At 40.5% G+C, this 20,762-nt stretch overlaps 1 protein-coding gene across 3 annotated transcripts in view; it reads left to right on the top strand.

Annotated features, from left to right (window-relative positions):
* MALT1 (MALT1 paracaspase) overlaps positions 1 to 9,550 on the top strand; it is a 73,660-nt gene extending 64,110 nt beyond the window's left edge. For all 3 annotated transcript variants that reach the window (XM_032152172.2, XM_032152169.2, XM_058438292.1), the window contains 4 exons: positions 1,564 to 1,713; positions 4,054 to 4,211; positions 5,356 to 5,481; positions 7,123 to 9,550. In XM_032152172.2, the coding sequence (XP_032008063.1) occupies positions 1,564 to 1,713; positions 4,054 to 4,211; positions 5,356 to 5,481; positions 7,123 to 7,560 (872 nt within the window). In that variant the 3' untranslated portion in view covers positions 7,561 to 9,550. The remainder of the gene's footprint in view (positions 1 to 1,563; positions 1,714 to 4,053; positions 4,212 to 5,355; positions 5,482 to 7,122) is intronic.
* The last annotated feature ends 11,212 nt before the right edge of the window (positions 9,551 to 20,762 follow it).

The following is a 20,762-nucleotide window of genomic DNA, read 5'->3' as shown; positions in this document are numbered from 1 at the left end:
CGTTTTGAAGAACCAGCCTTGGGCTCTGTTGATCTCTTCTACTTTTTCATTGTTTTCTACATCATTAACTTCTGCTGTTTATTTATGTCTTGCCTTGCATTTACTTTATTCTTTTTCTAACATCATCTAGTTCATTCACTTTTAGCCTATTTTTTCCAACTTAAATTTCTAAGGCTTTACATTTCTCTTAAAACATCACTTTCATCACATCCTACAAGTTTAGGGATTTTTTTACTTTTTTTTCTTTGACCTTTAAGTTATATAATATTGTCTTTAATTTTCAAATATGGCAGGAATTTTCATTTCACTTTTATTTCTACCTTAATTGCTTTGTGATCACATATAGTCTAGTTGCTATGCTTTGAAATTTGTGGAGGTTTTCATTATGGCCAAGTAAAAGATGAAATTTTATAAATTTTGCATATGTACTTGAGAAAAATTTGTATTTTTATAGCACTGGTTGCAGAACTCTATGTATGCCCATTAGGTTTGGCCTATTAATTTTTATTTTTTTTCAGTTCTATATTTCTGCTGATTATCTCTTTGATCAATAATTGAGATGTTGAAATCTCTCAATTTACCAAATTTTCTTGTAATTCTAGCACTTTTTACTTCATAGTGACTTTTTGTTTTAAATGTTTATATTTTCTTATTGAATTGAACCTTTATCATTATGTAGTGATGCTTCCATTTCAAATGCTTTTTGTCTTTTTGTATCATGTTAATAGAGCCATACCAGCTTCCTTTTTGTTGACCTAATATGCTATTTTTTACACTTTTACTTCCTACTCTTAACCCCTAGGCTAACCTGCCTCTCTACACTTTTACTTTCAAACATTTCATGTCATTCTGCTTTGCTGTAGCTTTTGGAGGCACCATATAACAGATTGTTTAAAATCCAATCTGATAATTTTGGTCTTTTAATGAGAAAATTTAGTTAATTTACATTTGTTATTTTTTGTACCTTTTTAACCATCTAATTTTTTGATTTGGCTCATTTTATCTTTTTTTAAAATTATATTTATATCTTCTCTAACAAATAATAATTTTAATGTACTCCTACAATACTTGGTGTCTCCTTTTAACCTCCAACATGTTGATTTAACTTAGACTTAGTTCTGGATCACTATATATTTTTGTCTCGTTTTTTAAAAAAAGAACCTTACTATTGTTAATTCATAACATAGTAGACAGAAATGGGATAAACTATAACTTAAAGAATATGATACTTCTAAATTTAAATTGATGTGTATCCATATACATTAGTCTGTATCTAAAACATATTGAATGAAAATGGCACATTACAAAGACATACATATAACATTTTTGTTGAATTCAAAAACCTAAAACATTGGCATATACTATTTATGAATACTTACACATGAGTAAAAATTAAAACATGCCTGCTATGTCTGACACATAATAGGTGCTCAGGAAATATTTGTTGAGTGAATAAATGATACTGAGAATATAACCTGATAATGTAGGATAGTTCTTAGCCTAAATATTTAAAACATAAGAATTGGTGGTCTTAAAAATAATATTTATTTTCATATCTTTTAGATATGGGTAAGTGTCACCTTACCAAAGGCAAACAGGCTCTAGAGATTCGAAGTAGTTTATCTGAGAAGAGAGCACTTACTGATCCAATACAGGGAACAGAATATTCTGCTGAATCTCTTGTGCGGAATCTACAGTGGGCCAAGGCTCATGGTATGGTAAAGCTTATTTTTTGTTAGATCTATAATATACTTACGTTAAATCATAAAGTTTCTTCTGAATAAATAACTTTCCTCCCAATTTTACAGTGAAAATATTTCGGCCTACTAGGCAAATCTCAAACCAAACAAATATTTCAATTATGGATATTACACTGGTTTATTTGATGTTAGAAATATCAAATTATTTAGCCCATTATTGTCACCATTGGTAAAATTAAAATGACCATTTAAAAATTTTTCTATTTTTAAAATAGGTTAATTTTCCATTCGTCTAATACACAATCCTTTAGTTCTCCTATATTTGTGACCTGTTAAAGTGTGCAGCTGTCGAAAATCATGGATTGGGTTCTGATCCAGTCTCTACCACTCTATGAACATGTTATCTATAACATGTAAATAAGAAATAGTACCTGCTTCAGGCTGGGTGTGGTGGCTCACGCCTCTAATCCTAGCACTTTGGGAGGCTGAGGCAGGTGGATCACCTGAGGTCAGGAGTTAGAGACCAGCCTGGGCAACATGGCAAAACCTCATCTCTACTAAAAATACAAAAAGTTAGTGGGGTGTGGTGGCATGTGCCTATAATCCCAACTACTAGGGCGGCTGAGGCAAGAGAATCTCTTGAACCTGAGAGGTAGAGGTTGCAGTGCAGTGAGCAGAGATTGTCCCACTGCACTCCAGTCTGGGCGACAGAGCGAGACTGTCTCGAGAAGAAAAAAAATAGATAGCACCTGCCTCATAGGTTATTGGGATTGAGTGAGTGCACAGGTAGAAATGAGCATGGCACTAGACAAGTCCTCTGTACTTGTGATTATTCATGTAACTGAGCATCCTTTCTTGGACACTTGATCAGTAAGTTGAGTGATCAGCAGAGAAGATGACGTGAAAATCAATCTGTAGCTTAATTACCTATGTTTAATGAAAAAATAAGTTTAAATTACCAATTGAAATAATTTTGGATTTTCTGAGTCCAAGTGTCTATTCTGTCTCTTATAGATAATTGAAAAATAATTATTTAATGAACTTCTATAAAATATCTTTATTTTCATAAATAATAATTTTTGTTCTTGGCCAGGTGTGGGGGTGCACACCTGTAATCCCAGCATTTTGGGAGGCCAAGGCAGGTGGATCACCTGAGGTCGGGTTCAAGACCAGCCTGGCCAACATGGTCAAACTCCCATCTCTACTAAAAATACAAAAAATTAGCTGGCCATGGTGGCAAGTGCCTGTAATCCCAGCTCCTCTGGAGGCTGAGCCAGGAGAATCACTTGAACCCAGGAGTCAGAGGTTGCAGTGAGCCAAGGTCACACCATTGCACTCCAGCCTGGGCAATAAGAGTGAAGCTCAGTCTCAAAAAAAAAAAATTGTTCTCTAATATATATTTTTAGTAAATTAACTTATTAAAGCACATTAAAATGTAAAATGCTATAAATATCTCACCATTCCAGATAACTGGATAAGTAATTGAATGTCTTTTCTCTAAAAAATATATAAAAAAAGATCTAAACAACAAATAACAAAATTACAATGGTAAATAAAGATCAATAGTAAACGAAACTTCATAAAACAAAATGAAAAGGTCATATAGAAAATATTTGTAACAAATAAGAGAAAAAAATTAAGACCCTCAGTAAACAAGCAAATGATGCAAATTCAACAATCCACACTGCTGGAAGTATAGAGAAAAATTTTTTAAACGGCTAATTTAAGTAATTAAGGAATAATTAAAACTATGATGGTACCTTTCTACTTTTTAATACCATCAAGTAGACAAATGTTTTAAAAATTAATACTCTGTTTTGGACATGTTATGCTGAAACTTTATATTCCATGTAAACTGAAAATAATTTGTCCCATATGTAAAGGAACAATCATATAGCTTTATCTAACAATCTTAAAGCATTACATATATATAAAGAAATATTAACTATGATAGAAAAACAATAAAACCCAGAAGTATTTTAAATATTCAAGAGTTAACAGAATGGTTAAAGGTAAACAAACTATAATGTGGCTGTTCAGTGACATTGTGCTTTATGAAAAATTCTGGTCATATAAATTGAGGCAACAGTGAAAATTTATCTACAATTGTATGCATATTTTTGATTGCCACAATGAAAATTATATATACAGTTGGATAAGAACTATAAGCAAATGGTAAATGAAAGATTTTGTTTGGCCAGCAGAATATTGAGCGTTATTTTTTAAATTGTATGTGTTGAAACAATGTAAATCATGTTTTTAAGCAAAAGAAATGCTCTCTAACTATATTCTCCATAAATATTTGCCTCTTATCAGGAAACCTACCAAAGTTGTTCTTATTGTTCTTTTTCAGAACTTCCAGAAAGTATGTGTCTTAAGTTTGACTGTGGTGTTCAGATTCAATTAGGATTTGCAGCTGAGTTTTCCAATGTCATGATAATCTATACAAGTATAGTTTACAAACCACCCGAGATAATAATGTGTGATGCCTACGTTACCGATTTTCCACTTGTGAGTCTCTTTTATTTAAAATACAGTGATATATTCTCACTCATTAAAGACTAAATTTTTTAAAACAAAATTGATGGGAAATATATATAAATATATATGTGTATATATTTATAGTTTAGTAACACTGGTCATAATATTTACCAATTGCCAAAATACCTTAAGTTTATGAGATTTAGCAGTGTCTAAAGTTCACTCAGGAAAGATGCCTTTAATTTCTTATATCCTAAACAGGAGAGCCAATGTGAAGGAATAAAATGTGCTATAAATATGTCAAGAATAATTTCCTTTTAAACAGTGATAACTTACATTGGAAACAGTAGTTTTTAAGTCTTATTAAGGTGTGGTCATATGCTGGAATAATAGAAATCTAGTTCTGCTCTTTTCAAACATTTAGGTGTGATAGTTATTTTATGTTGGTCTAAAGAAGCCAGTAAATAGTACCCCTCTTTCCTACATGAGTGTGACAAACTGAGAAGCAAGCCAAGGGGTAAGACAAGCAGAAACCCAAAATATCACTTTTATTACTGATAGAGGCTTTGTGGAGGATATTGCTTCATGTCAGAGTAAATGGTCTAGCACCAAACCCCAAAATTCAGTGGCCACCCCACACCTCCAGTCTCAGCAGTACAGAGGCCAGATAGGCTTCCTGAGGTGCTGAGCAAGCTAGGGGCCTGTGGGCTTCTCACTGGAGGAGCAGAACCCTCTTACTCTTGGCCATTGGGTTGGCTCTAAAAGAAGAAAAAGGAAAAGGCTGTTTATTTATCCTTCTTAAATATTCTAATCATATAAATTTCCCTGCACCTTCCCAAAAGTGATGAGTAAGAGGAGAGAAACCGGGAGTCAAACGGCTTAAGAGGAAACTTGAGTAGCTCAAGAAGCATTTCTAGGAATCAGTTGAAAGGAAACTCTTTCAGAGCTCACTTTACTTTTTAAATGGCTTAGTACAGAATTGAGAATTCCTATTATAACCGTAGATTGTTGTTTTCATTGTTTAGTCCTGGATAATTTCGGGATTACCAAAATTCACAAGAAGCCAAAATTCACGAGAGAACAATATCCGTTAAGACGTCTTATGTACTAGATTATATTGTGGCTTTCACTGATTTCATTATTAACAGTCCCTAATTTTTTTTTTTTTTTACAGGACCTAGATATTGATCCAAAAGATGCAAATAAAGGCACACCTGAAGAAACTGGCAGCTACTTGGTATCAAAGGATCTTCCCAAGCATTGCCTCTATACCAGACTCAGTTCACTGCAAAAATTAAAGGTTACCACCTTTTCTGTTTATAGCTACTAATGGAAAACTTTATGAAACTGGAAACTTATTTTGGCGTAGACCATAGATATGCTGCCTTATTATTAAACTAGAGATAACCAATCTACAGAAGGTCCTATCAGTGACCCTTTTTATATTCTGTTTCCGATGGTGGCCAGAGGACTTTATGTGTGCTTACCCTCCATAATGCTGAAAAATTAATAACAGAGCATATTCTTTATTCTTTTTTTAGAGACAGAGTCTTAACTCTTTCGCCCAGGCTGGAGTGCAGTGGCATGAACATGGCTTACTGTAACCTCAAACTCCTGAGTGCAAATGATCCTGCCACCTCAGCTTCCCAAGTAGCTGAGTCTACAGGCACATGCCACTACACCCAGCTAATTTTTTTAAACTTTTTGTGGAGAAGGGATCTCACTATATTGCCCAGGCCAATCTCAAACTCATGGCCTCAAGAATCCTCCCTTCTTGGCCTCCCAAAGCACTCGGAGTACAGGTGTGAGCTTCACTCCCAGCTCCATATTCTACTTTTAAATATATTCAGATTTTCAAGTAATCATTTCCTAGTTCTATGACTAAACATATAGCAAATTAGAATTTCTTTTCCATTTTTTATTTCTAATTGACTTACAAATGAGAAGCTAGTTCTGCATGTTGAGTGTTCTAATGAAAGCTTTTCTTTTCAAAAATTGAGATTTTAATTTGTTCACAACTACATGACCGTAGAATGTATCAGCTAAAACTCAGGCAATGGAATGGGCACAATTGAGAATTACACACATAAACCTGTTGTCATCCTGTTCGGAGCTCATCTACTTAAAATTATTTCTTCTCTTAAAAAGTTAGCCCATTATCTGACTCAGTTATATTTTCCACCTACGATTATGGATTACTATAATATTTTAAAGACAGCTTAAGCTTTTTTTAATAAAACTGGTATAAAACCAGGTTTTTTTTTTTTTGTTCTGTTTTGTTTTTGTTTTTTGAGATAGTATCTCTCTGTCGCCTAGGCTGGAATGCAGTGGCGCAATCTCAGCTCACTGCAACCTCCACCTCCCAGACTCAAGTGATTCTTGTGCCTCAGCCTCCCGAGTAGCTGGGACTACAGGCACACGCCACCATGCCCAGTTAACTTTTTGTATTTTTAGTAGAGACGGGTTTCACCATGTTGGCCAGACTGGTCTCGAACTCCTAATTTCAAGTGATCTGTCTGCCTCATCCTCCCAAAGTGCTGGGAATATAGGCGTGAGCCACCACGCTGGGCCCAGATCATTTTTTAATTAAAAGTTAATTCCCCATCTCTAATAATAGGGAATGATAACTTTCCTAAGCTGCACTGCTTGGAAAATGTTTTCCCTGTTCATCTAGAATATAAGATCTCTTTGACTTTGACTACTAACAGTAGTAAAAACTAGAAATTCTAAATGTGTTGTAAGTATTGCATGAAGGAAAAGGAAGATGATGATAGCTGGCGTTTCTCAGTTTCGAGGAGATATAAAGGATGCCTTGAGGATTTGGAACCTGGGAAAGGAGAGTGAGTGGATTGGTGGTGGGGGTGTGTATGTGTGAATATTTTCAGATTGCTATATATTCACTGTTAATGCCAATAATAAACCAGATTTTTTTCCTTTTCAGGAACATCTAGTCTTCACAGTATGTTTATCATATCAGTACTCAGGATTGGAAGATACTGTAGAGGACAAGCAGGAAGTGAATGTTGGGAAACCTCTCATTGCTAAATTAGACATGCATCGAGGTTTGGGAAGGAAGACTTGCTTTCAAACTTGTCTTATGTCTAATGGCCCTTACCAGAGTTCTGCAGCCACCTCAGGAGGAGCAGGGCATTATCACTCATTGCAAGACCCATTCCATGGTGTTTACCATTCACATCCTGGTAATCCAAGTAATGTTACACCAGCGGATAGCTGTCATTGCAGCCGGACTCCAGATGCATTTATTTCAAGTTTCGCTCACCATTCTTCATGTCATTTTAGTAGAAGTAATGTGCCAGTAGAGACAACTGATGAAATACCATTTAGTTTCTCTGACAGGCTCAGAATTTCTGAAAAATGACCTCCCTGTTTTTGAAAGTTAGTTAGCATAATTATAGATGCCTGTGAAATAATACTACACTTACATAAAAGTGAGACATTGCAAAAAGGCAAATGTGTATATGTAGAGAAAGAATAGTAGTAACTGTTTCATAGCAAATTTCAGGAGTTTGAGATGTTGGAATTACATTATTTAATCACAGACTTCCTCTAAGATTTTGTGAATTGGTTAATTAGTTCTGTACAAATGAAGTATGGAGGTTTGTATGTTTATATGTATGTAACAAAATATTTTCATCATGACCACTCTGAAGTAAGAGCAATGGGAATGGCGTTATTGTAGAATAAGTCATTGTATTTTTAACACCAGAAAGAACCTTGCTGATCACGAATCATAACTTAATTTTATCCATGGAAGAAACACAGAAAGGCATCTAAGTTAGAGCTGGCACCAGAACTGAGACCTCCAGAAATCTATTCCAGTATTTTTTCCACTACACACTGCCTTCCTGACAGGTTCTGAGATAAGTGTTATGTTTGTAGATAGAGTGAAATATATTTATACATATAAATATATACAGATACATATCTGTGTATTATCTCAAGGAATGTACAAACTTTAGTTTTTTATTATAAGGACTTTGCTGCAAGTTTCAGTTAAGAGGTTTGTATATAAATCTGTTGTAGAACAGGCTGAAATTTCTTGTTCGTAAGATTATGAAACCGCATGAGAAGTGATAAAATGTTTGTTAAAAAGCTAGATAGAAGTTAAGAATCAAGATGTAATGGATAATTTTCATAGCTGCCTATCTGAATTTTCCAAATACTTAGCATCTTCCTTGATAATATGTATTTTCTTCTTGAATTTCACTGGCCTAATGAGGTAATATTCTTATCTTTGGTTCTACCTAAAAGTTGGTTAAAAATGCAATTGGCATTAACAAGGAAAAATACTGAATTAGTAATTTTAAAAGGCTCACAAAGAAAATCCCAGGCCTAGATGGCTTCACTGCTGAATTCTACCAAACATTAAAATTAGCACTAATTTTTTGCACACAGTTTCTAAAAGTAGGAAAGAACACTTCCCAACTTATTCTAGGTCAGTATTATCGTGATACTAGACTAGACATCACAAGAAAACTATAAGCCAATATTCATTAACAAAACTATTAGCAAACTGAATCCAGCAACTTATGAAAAGGATTCTACATCATGACCAAGTGGAATTTATCCCAGGAATTCAAGGTTAGTTCAACATCTAAAAATCAAATAAGCTAATATACAGTCAGTTCTCATTATTCACAGTGATTATGTTCTACAAAATATTCTCCCACAGACACTGAATTAAATATGGAACAACTGCTTTTAGGAGAATGTGTGTTTGTGTATATGTGTGTATACATATGTTTATCTCACACACATTATGAGCTTGAATTCTTAATTCATCCTAGCAAATTCTACTTTATTTTACAGAAGTGAAAGTGAGGTATCAGAAGTGTTAAGTGACATGCCTAAGGCACCCCACTAGCAGGTGACAGAGATGAAATTCAAACCCCATCTAACTGGCCCCGGAGCCAGAGCTTCTTGTGCTACACTGAATTGCGCCTGCGGTTTCCATCCTCCAGTCATTTCTCTATGAGACTGAAACAGGAAGGCAGAGCATCATCTTGTTCAGCCTCAGCTGGGAACATGTGTATTGGGTGACTCAAATTTTTCACCCATTTACACATATCCACAAATGACCGCAAAAGCGCCACAGATACCAGTTTGAGGGTTATAAGTTTTAGCAAGTTGGTAAATTCACAAATACATAACCATGAATAATGAGGATCAACTGTACCATATTTGATAAAGCACAAAACCCACACAGATTGTCTTAATAGAGACAGAAACAGCATTTGATAAAATCCAAAACTCTTTCATAAAAACACTCAACAAACTTAGGAATAAAAGGAATCTTTCAGGCCGGGCGCGGTGGCTCACGCTTGTAATCCCAGCACTTTGGGAGGCCGAGGCGGGCGGATCACGAGGTCAGGAGATCGAGACCATGGTGAAACCCCGTCTCTACTAAAAATACAAAAAATTAGCCGGGCGTGGTGGCGGGCGCCTGTAGTCCCAGCTACTCGGAGAGGCTGAGGCAGGAGAATGGCATGAACCCGGGAGGCGGAGCTTGCAGTGAGCCGAGATTGCGCCACTGCACTCCAGCCTGGGCGACAGAGCGAGACTCCGTCTCAAAAAAAAAAGGAATCTTCCTAGATATGATAAATATAATATCTATGAAAAGCCCACACCTAACATTATACTTCATGGTGACAGACTGAAGGCTGAATGTTTTCCCCTTAAGATTGGGAAGAAGGACCAGGATGTTCACTCGCACTACTTCTATTCAGCATTGCACTTGAAGTTCTAGCCAGAGCAGTTAGGTTAGGAATTCAAGGTTTGTTCAACATCTAAAAATCAAATAAGCTAATAAGGAAAAGCGGTTTATACTGCAAAAGAAGTGAAACTATATGTATTCACAGTTGATATATAGTTGTATATATAAAATGCTAAAGAATCCATAAAAAGTAATAAATGAATTCAACAGGTTGCAGGATACAAGATCAGTTTTACTTCTATACTAACAACAAACATTCTGAAAACGAGAATAAAGAAATCCTATATACAGTAGCATCCCTATATACAGTAGCATCCCTATATACAGTAGCATCCCTATATACAGTAGCATCCCTATATACAGTAGCATCAAGAATGAAACTCTAACACGTTGTTTAAAGAAATTAAGATCCAGATAAATGGAAAGACATCCATGTTCATGGATTGGAAGACTGAATAAATTGATAGGGAAATGCAAGGGACCCAGAATAGCCAAAAAAAAAACATTGGAAAAGAACAAAGTTGGAAGACTTACCAATTTCAAAATGTGCTACGAAGCTACAATAAGACAGTGTAGGCATATGGATAAACATATCGATCAGAGGAATGGAACTGAACATCCAGAAATAAGCCCATACATTTCTGATCAACTTGTTTTCAACAAGGATGCTAATACCATTCAATAGAGAAGGAGTGGTCTTTTCAACAAACGGTGCTGGGACAACTGGTAGCTACATGCACAGCAAAAGGATCCCTACTTCCTACCACATAACAAATTCTAACTCAAAATGGATCATAGACCTAAATATAAGAGTTTAAACTCTTAGAGGAAAACAGAAGTAAACCTTTGTGATGTTGGGCTTAGGAATGGTTTCTTAGATACAACACCAAAAGCACAAGCAACAAAGGAAAACAATAGATAAATGGGACTTCATCAAAATTAACTTTAGTGCCTTAAAGGACACCATTAAGAAAGTGAAGTTAACCCTCAGAATGGGAGAGAAATTTTTGAAAAATCATGTATCTGATAATAAAAAACACACATGCAGGTGCTCAGCTGCGGTTACCACAGAGCAGCACTGTCCAGTGAACTTGCTGTGATGATGGATGCTTGGCATCTGCGCTCCCAGTGTGATAGCCTTTAGCCTCATGGGGTTGTTGAGCAATTGAAATAATAGCTAGTGTGAGGAACTGAATTTAAAATTTCAGTTTTAGGCCAGTTATGGTGGCTCACGCCTATAATCTCAACACTTTGGGAGGCCAATGCAGGCGGATCACTTGAGCCCAGGAGTTCAAGACCAGCTTGGCCAAGATGGCGAAACCCTGTCTCTACTAAAAATACAAAAAAAATTAGCTGGGCATGGTGGCACACACCTGTAATCCCAGCTACTAGGGAGGCTGAGGCAGGAGAATCACGCTTCCCCTTTATACTCTTCTGTATATTTGATTTTTTTTTTTAAGACAGAGTCCTGGCTCTGTCGCCCAGGCTGGAGTGCAGCGACACAGTCTTGGCTCACTGCAGCATCCGTGGAGACTGAGACAGGAGAATCACATGAATTTTTTTAAAAAATCTAAACATGTAATTTTAAAACTGGCTTAAGAAGAATGATACAGTTTTGGTCTTTTTTATCAACCATGTTTTTATTTTACTTGAATCTCTCGTGCCAGTTGCTTTGTAATATTAAAGTAGGATTTACACAAGTGGAATTTAGAAAAGATAATCTATCAAATCTATCAATACTAATTAGAATGTAATAAAGAAATTAGGATAGTGGAGGTTTGAGCAAGTAAAGATTCACCCAAATTCAAAGCCAATACTTGATGCTGAGAGGGGATATTTTCTGGAAGGTAATTTTTAAAAATTAAAGTCACAATTATAAATTATATATTTTCTAATAAAAGAAATCTCAACTCATGGGATAATTTGAATATAAAACACTGTATTGTTCCTCATTCAGTGATGAACAAGTCAAAACGTTTCAGAAAAGAAAGTTTTTAAAGAAGAATCCTGGCACACAAAAGGTCCATTTAGACGTTGCCTTCTTCCCCCATCTCTAATGCCTCTTACTTTTCAAATCTCTGACTTGCACATGAAGTAACAGTGAGGTGTCCTGTTCAGTAATCGCAATTTTTTGACTTGTCAAATTCAAGAAATTCAGTCATGTAGCCAGAGCTTAGGTCATTGACATGTATATTGGCATAAGCTTTTTTGTTTTTAATTTTATTAGAAGTGGGATCTCATTTTGTTGCCCATGCTGGTCTCAAACACCTGTCTTCAAATGATCCTCCTGCCTCAGCAGCATCAGTTTAATATCTAGATAAAATCTGATGTACGTAATTTTACTTTTAAGGGTTTTTTTTCCAAACAGACGTCCTAACAATGTTGTTTCCTATTCCTTGAACATTCACCTGATACTTATATACTGTCATTACGTTTAACTGTCAACTGATGTCAGCTACTCAATTTACACATTACTTTTGTGCATTTCATCCTGTTTCTCAGTTTGACATTGACATTCAAATTCAGAGTTTGACACTGAAACCCTGGGCATGGTGGCTCACACCTGTAATCCCAGCACTTTGGGAGGCTGCAGTAAGCAGATCATTTGAACCCAGGAGTTTGAGACTAGCCTTGGCAACATGATGAAACCCCATCTCCACCAAAAAAAAATAGCAAAAACAAAAATTAAGTGGGCATAGTTGCACACACCTGTAGTCCCAGCTACTCAGGAGACTGAAGTGGGAAGATCGCTTGAGCCCAGAAGGCAGAGGTTACGGTGAGTGGAGATTGTGCCACTGCACTCCAGCCTGGATGACAGAGCAAGACGCTGTCTCAAAAATAAAGTATTAGTAAAGAAGAGTACACTCAGAATATGAAAATGTATAAGTGTGCATATTCTCTTTTTTTCTAATTTGGTAGCATTAAAAATACTTAAGCATCAAAGTTTGGCTTTATGAAGAAGGAGTCTGAGACACCTCAGGTTTCAGCCCTTACTAATAGCGTGGCTCAAAGAGTGTTACTTGCCTGTGCTTCTGTTTCCTTATCTGTAAAATGAGGATGATGCTATAACATCAAAGAGCTTATAATACTTTACAGAGCTGGCAGTACTAAATAAGACCATTCCTCTAAAGTGCCAGCATTTTGAAAAGCATCAACCCATCAACCTTGTGCTTTAAATCTGGCATTCTTAAAGCTATACCTGTAGGCATTATAGAGTGTTTTTTTGTTGTTTTTATTTTTTGTTTTGTTTTTGTTTTTTGAGTCTCTGTCTCCCAGGCTGTAGTGCAGTAGCGCGTCTTGGTTCGCTGCAACCTCCGCCTCCCAGGTTCAAGCGATTCTCGTGCCTCAGCCCCCTGCGTAGCTGGCATTACAGGCACACGCCACCACGCCCAGCTAATTTTTGTATTTTTAGTAGATACGGGGTTTCACCATGTTGGCCAGGCTGGTCTCAAACTCCTGACCTCAAGTGATCTGCCCGCCTCGGCCTCCCAAAGTGCTGGGATTACAGGCGTGAGCCACCATGCCCGGCCGGCAGTGTGTTATCTTCTAAAGTTGCAATTTTTATTCACTCCAGAATCGCTTTTCAAAAAGTGTGCATATTTAATGCCACCAGTTTTTTGTGTTAGGTATCTACCCCGCAAAGCAGCTCTAAAGGTGATTTACTAAAAGATTAACAGCATTTATCTCTGGTGGGATAATTTTTCTTTGCTTGCTTAACTGTATCTTGCAGATTTTACACAGTGAACAACGACTGTGTAATTTTAAAATACAGATACGCACAATTGTATAATATAAATATGCTCAGCTTCAATACATTTGTTTTAAGAACACATTTTTAACTTTTCATAAGGAGTCTTTAGTTTAAAAGTACAATGTCATTACAGAATGCTTATTCTGTTACAAAATTAGTAAAGCTGATTCTGCCTCTAAATCTGAAGTAATTCCCACTTTTTTTCATCATGCTTGAGTTTAGTTGATAAATAGCATTTTAGGTACTAAAAATGATTGGATGAGTATTTCTACATTAATAAGTTGCTAAGCACCAGGGTAGCAGATAGAATCCCTTTCTGTGTGTTAGGTTTAAACATTTTACACACAGTCTTATTTAAAACAGGCTTGCAGTTAATAGGTGAACTGATTGTTAGGCTAAGCAGAGGTGTTACTATACCCTCCAGGATAACCCAGCTAGTAAGGGCAGAGCCAGGATGATTCAGACCCAGACCAGAGCCAGGTGTTTTGTCCACAGTACTGCTGCTGCTTATACCATAACGGGAAAAGTACACAACAGTGTCTTAATATTTCATTCTTACATGAAAAACACTTTTAAAATACTGAAACATTATAGAAGCAAAAGTACATCTCTAAATGTACTTTTAGGTCACATTGAAAAATTTTCCAAAGGATTCGACCTAAAATTAATGTTGTTGTATTATGCTCTATACAGTAGGCTCTTCTGCTAGGGAAATTTTTAATATTTTAAAAATATTTTCATAAGCTTTAGTTTTACCACTTCCAAGTCTGTACAGACTGGTTATTTCTACATTACAAAGACAGTGTCTCCCTCAAAGGCTGAAAGTTTTTATGGTCTGTGTTTATAACATACACATCTATTCTTGCCAGATGTGGGTTCCTACATTGCCGTCTGACCTCAGCATCCTTCATGTTATGCTCCAACTTGGGTAAGCGGCTTTGTTTCCTTCCCAATCTCCTGGTCAGACAGTTGACCTCACATCTTTGTCTAGTGGTTTTCAAACGTCAGAGTAGCCCCTTGTTGGAGCAGCAGGGTTGGGGTTCCCCATTGTTTTCCCCATTGCCTTTCCAGGTAAGCTTTGGTCTGCGCTAAACCCCGCCATTTGCTTTGAGATTCTCCCCCAACACAGCCATACTCCACACCAGCTGGGCACCTTTGGGAGACCACAGCCCTTAGAAATGGGGAAGAAAAGCTTCCTGACTGCACAGTGAGGGCTGGAGGCGTCTGGCCTGGAGGGAGTCCTGTCAGCCAGTGTGAGCTGCTGGTGACAGGGAAAGGCCATGTGAGCAGGTCCTGACCTGCAGTTCGGGCCCCTGGAGCAAACAGCACCAAACTTGGCCCCCAAATCAGCTTTGTCCTTCAAGATGTGGCTTGCTAGCAGGTGTTATTAACAAGGCGAAGCATCATCTGGTATCTTCCCATTGGAATCAGTTGTTATTGCTAACTAGGTATTAAGTGCCTGAAAACCTGATTTTGTACTTTGGCATCACCTGGCCCAGTTATAGCTTTGGGGGGGGATACAGTTTCAAGGTGTGCAGCGGCACTCACCTGCAAGGCAGAAGTGTGCTTGTTGGGGGAAGGCCACATAGAGGGCACACAGGGTTGGCATGCTGAGACATGCTCTTCCTGGAAGTACATGTGCAGAAAGCCACATCATAGCCCAAGGCTTTATAAGCACAAAAGGAACACGGGGTGGGGCGGGGAGGGGGTCGTCTGGATGAACCTGATGGTTAATGACAGCAGGCTAAGATGAGCCAAATGTCCCTCTCATTGGCCAACCTTGCCAGTGAGGCTGAATGCTTCCAAGCTAAGAGTCTCTCTGTCCTGGACAGCACCTACAGGACCCTGCCAATGTCTGCTGCCCGAGGTGCTTTCTGACAGTTTGCTTTAGCTACAGTAATTCATTTATTCAGCTCGCAGACTTGCCTTGGAGCCATTCTAGCTATGTAAGCTGACTTCACATCTCAGGCCTGACCCACGGTGTGACTCGCAAAATTACCTTTTCCGGCATTTTCGTGTCCTGGCCCCTTGTTGCAGCATGTGACCAACACTGGCCACCAAGGCCCAAGCTAGACTGGCCAACAGAGTGGAGGGCTGAGGGCTGTGGAAACCACAACCATTATTAGATAGGATTGATTCTGCCTGTAGACTGAAAAGAACGTCACCAAATAATGTCCAGAAGGAGGATAAGGAAGACCATTCCATGATGCTCTGCTCGGCTGAGCTGCCCTAGAGGCAGGCCCCTGCTGAGGAGAGGCAGGAGGAGGGATGTCTTCAGGTGGGCCAATGGGAGCAGCTGGCTTTCAAAATGCCACTTAAAAGGGAGGCTGGCTATCGGCCTACAGTGCACAGGAGCTTCCTGGCCAGATGCCACAGGGCCTGGGGTCACCAGCAAGCCTAGAGCTGAGACTCCCTGAGCCCATCTCCAAATACATAATCCGAGTGGGGCTGTGAGAGGACAGTGGGGCAGTGCGGGACCTACTCCTGGAGGACTCATCCACTCCCCAAAGGGTATGTGATCCATGCCCCAGGCCAGTGCTGCTTGCTGAATGTGAGGAAGCTTGGACTCCATTCCTCAGGAGCCCAGGCACTTCAGCAGGAAGGCTGGGGACCTCTGGGGCCAGCACTAGGGGCAGAGCAATATACAAGACTAGAGGGCAGAGGGCACGTGGGAGCTAAGCCTGGAGAGATGGGCGGGGGAGCTGCCACAAAGCTGGGTCCAACCCAAAGGCTTCAGGGGCAAGTCTGCCACCCCAGCCAGCATTGGGTTTCTCCAAGTCCCTCTCCTTTCGGGGCTGTGTTATTTACCAATTCCTAAAGGGGACCTCAGAGACTAGCTCACAGGCCATCTCTCTTACTGCATCCTCGCTGGTCCCCTCAACAGGAAGCCACTTAGAGACAGAGAACAGTGCTTCCTGTGTGCATTTCACCCAAAAACGCACACAGAATAGAGACTAAACCATGTGTTGGCATGAATGACTCCTGACAATGACCCCGGATTGTACCAGCCAGGCTGGGCTCATCACCTTCCCTGAATGAGAAGACCCACCTGTGACCTGGCTATTCTAGGACATCACAGGCCATCACGGGCCAATCTGGTTCCCGCCCACCCCATTCCACTGGAAGATCAGGTTCATTAATTCACGAGAACAACTCAGAACTCAGAGAAGCCATAACACTCATAGTCATGATTTATCACAGTGAAAGTGTATAGACTCCAATCAGCAAAAGAAGAGCTACGTGGACAGAGGCCAGGAGAGACCAGGCACCCCCTCCATCATCCTCCCCTGGTGGAGTTGCACGGCCAGTGCTTACTCCTCCCAGCAACGATGCGTGCCGAAACACACAAAGTGCTGCCAGCTAGGGCCGCTCACCTGAGCCTTGGTGTCCAACGTTTCTGCTGGGGGCTGGTCACCCAGACATGGCTGGCCGCCCAGTTGGCTGATCCTGGTTTCCAGCCCCTGCAGAGGTCAAGCTGATACCACTTGGTCCAAGGGCCCCTCATAGGTCACATTGTTAGCAGAGACTATCTGGTGGGGACCAAGGCCCCCAGGTAAATAAACGCACTCTTATAAGGGAGGCAATTCCAAGTGCTTAGAGGTTGCCTCCTGGGAGCCGGGGATAAGGGCCAAACCTCTCCTTGTTCAAGGCTAATCATGACTGCACCCCAGGACACTTGAGGCTCTCTCACTCTGGAGTATCGTGCCTGCTGTTGACTGCCTGGAATGCCTTCCTCACTTTGTCAGAGGCATTTGAATCAGAGTGACTCCATCTTGAATAGGGGCTGCATTCAGGAGGTTAGGCCTTCTCAGTCACAGGATGAGATAGGAGGTTGGCAGGACTGGCATCACAAGACACAGGTCACAAAGACCATGCCGATAAAACAGGATGCAGTAAAGAAGCCAGCCAAAACCCACCAAGACCAAGATGGTGATGAAAGTCACCTCTGATCATCCTCACTGCTACTTTTTGCTAATTGTAATGCATTAGCATGCTAAAAGGCACTCCCACCAGCACCACGACAGTTTACAAATGCCATGCAATGTCCAGAAGTTACCCTATGTAGTCTAAAAAGGGGAGGGACCCTCAGTTCCAGGAAACCACTTTCCCAGAAAACTCATGAACAACCCAGCCCTGGTTTTGCATATGATCAATAAGTAACCATGAATATACTCCGTCCAGCAGCCCATGCCACTCCTCTGTCTACGGAGTAACTACTCTCATTCCTTTACTTTCTTAATAAACTTGTTTGATAAACTTTATGGACTCACTCTGAATTCTTTCGTGCACAAGATCCAAGAACACTCTCTAGGGGTCTGGATCAAGACCTCTTTCCAGTAACAACTTTGCCAAGCTCACCCCTCTTCTTTCTTCAAATCGTACCTTAAGTGACACATCCTTCAGAAAAACTTACTGCTCAGCCTCCAAATTGGACAAAATTCCCCTTTGCACATTCCCAGGGAGCCTCGGCTTGCCCCATCAGGGGCCCTATCCCTCGGCACTGCACCGCCTCTCCTTGTCCTCCTTTCCAGCATCAGGCACACTCTGCAGGGCACGCCCAAGAGCTGGAGCTTAAGCTCTCTCCTTGGAGTCCCAGTCTCTTTCCCACCACACTCATCTCAGCAGACAACCACTCAGCTCGCTCCACGGAGACACAGAGGCCATAGGAGCCCACACCCCATTCCCATCCCCAGCCTCCATGCTCTCTTGTGCCCACCCCACTCTGCGCCCCCACCAAGCTCAGAGCTCCAGATACTTCTCTAGGGCTGAGCTTCACGAGATCCCATCTCCTCTGTCAGCCTCTGGGTTTTTGCCCATCTGTTGCCAAATTTGCCCAGGATGCCAAATTCACCCAGGATGCCAAATTCATAGAAGCACTCCCTAAGGACCTGCCCTTGCTCGCTCATCCGTGGGGCTCACATTGTCCTCCCTTTCTGTACTCCATGGAGTACAGCCTCTCCCTGGACACTGGCTTCTTGAGCAGAGGCTACAACATCACCCCACAAGGCATCTCTCAATCCCGGGTACCCTCTTCAACATTCTCTCCCACACTACTCAATAACACCGTCCACACCCACACCTCCATTCCTTCACATCCTGTTCATGCCTCAGTCTCCCAATCCAACCTCAATTATGAGATGAATGAAGAATGGAGAATGCTTTTTTTTTTTTTTTTTTGAGATGGAGTCTCGTTCTGTTGCCAGGCTGGAGTGCAGTGGCGTGATCTCGGCTCACTGCAACCTCCACCTTCCAGGTTCAAGCGACTCTCCTGCCTCAGCCTCCCAAGTAGCTAGGATTACAGGTGTGCGCTACCACGCCCAGCTAATTTTTGTATTTTTAGTAGAGATGGGGTTTCACCACATTGGCCAGGCTGATCTCAAACTCCTGGGTTCAGGTGATCCACCTGCCTTGGCCTCCCAAAGTGCTAGGATTACAGGCATGAGCCACCATGCCCAGCTGAAGAATGCCTTTTTGTTTGTTCAGCGTATGGCAGCTACAATCTCCTTTGAGATACTTAAGACATTTTTAAAGAATGAATTCCTAGCTGGGTGCAGTGGCTCATCGCCTGTAATCCCAGCACTTTGGGAGGCCAAGGCGGGTGGATCACCTGATGCCAGGGGTTTGAGACCAGCCTCGCCAATGTGGTGAAACCCCATCTCTACTAAAAATACAAAAATTAGCCAGGCATAGTGACAGGTCCTGTAATCCCAGCTTCTTGGGAGGCTGAAGCAGGAGAATCACTTGAAACCAGAAGGCGGAGGTTGCAGTGAGCTGAGGTCATGCCATTGCACTCTAGCCTGGGTGACAGAGTGAGACTGTCTCCAAAAAAAAAAAAAAAAGAATGACTGATGAAACCTTAGTGAGGGAGGCACACATGCATCCTAACCTAAGCAGGCGGTCCAGGGAGAGGGCACTGGCTCTCGCTTCAGCCAGCCTTCCGAAGCCAACCTGAGATTCGCCATCCCTGGAAAAATGCTTCCTTTAAAGATCTCCCAGATCATCTTTACATGGCTGTGCTGTCAATGAGCATTTTTGAATGTTCTCATTTGCTTTCAGAATTCTTCCTGGGCATTATCTGATCCCCTCAGACCTCACAGATGCCACATGCCCAAATAACCTTGCTGCCATTTATTGCTTCCTGAGGTGGAGTCTTCCATTTGGTGGAAACAGCCCACTGTCGCTGCCACCCCTTCTGCTGGGACACCCTGGGGACTCGATGTCAACACTGCAAATCCCTAGAATTTACTGCAGTTCTTTTTGCTATGGGGAAGAGATGGGGTGAGTGGAAGTGCAAAAAGATGCCTTCTTGCCACCTAGTTTCCAGTCACTGCCTTCCTCTCCCAAATGATCCTTCCACTCATCTACTCTAAAGTCCCAATTCCTCAGCTTTCAGGCAGAGAGTAGTGGTTACTACTACACCACTGTAAGTTGTGACTGACTAGCCCTCCCAGGAACATTGGAAAATTTTGAGGGAGAGAAAGAAAAAAGGAAGAGAAGGAATGAGACAGAAATCTCTCCTAGAAACAGCCACACATGGCCTGCGTGGTGGCTCACGCCTGTAATCCCAGTACTTTGGGAGGCCAAGGTGGGTGGATCACAAGATCAAGAGATCAAGACAATCCTGGCCAACATGGTGAAACCCCATCTCTACTAAAATACAAAAAAAAAAATTAGCTGGGTGTGGTGGCACGCACCTATAGCCCCAGCTACTCTGGAGGCTGAGGCAGGGGAATCACTTGAACCTAGGAGGCGGAGGTTGCAGTGAGCCAAGATCACGCCAGCCTGGTGACAGAGCAAGACTCCATCTCAAATAAAATAATAAAATAAAATAAAATTAAATTAAAATAAAATAAAATAAAATAATAAAATAAAATAAAATAAAATGAAAAAGAAACAGCCACGCGTGGACCAGAAAGCTGAGCCTCTGATGACTTGACTTCAGGTGCTGCAGCAGGCAGGTGGCCCAGGGAGTAACTGGGGAGTGAAAATGAGAACACAGCACATGGACCAACTCCTGCTGAGCCTCTCAGCAAAAGCCAGCCCTGTCCAGTAGAGCATCTTCCAACTGTTGCAAAAATTACCCTATGAACACCTC

This window comes from Hylobates moloch, unplaced genomic scaffold, assembly GCF_009828535.3.
Source record: "Hylobates moloch isolate HMO894 unplaced genomic scaffold, HMol_V3 SCAFFOLD_5, whole genome shotgun sequence".
In the NCBI taxonomy this organism is placed as follows: Eukaryota; Metazoa; Chordata; class Mammalia; order Primates; family Hylobatidae; genus Hylobates; species Hylobates moloch.
The sequence above is the reverse complement of the archived record's forward strand: the minus strand, read 5'-3'. Positions and strand labels throughout refer to the sequence as shown.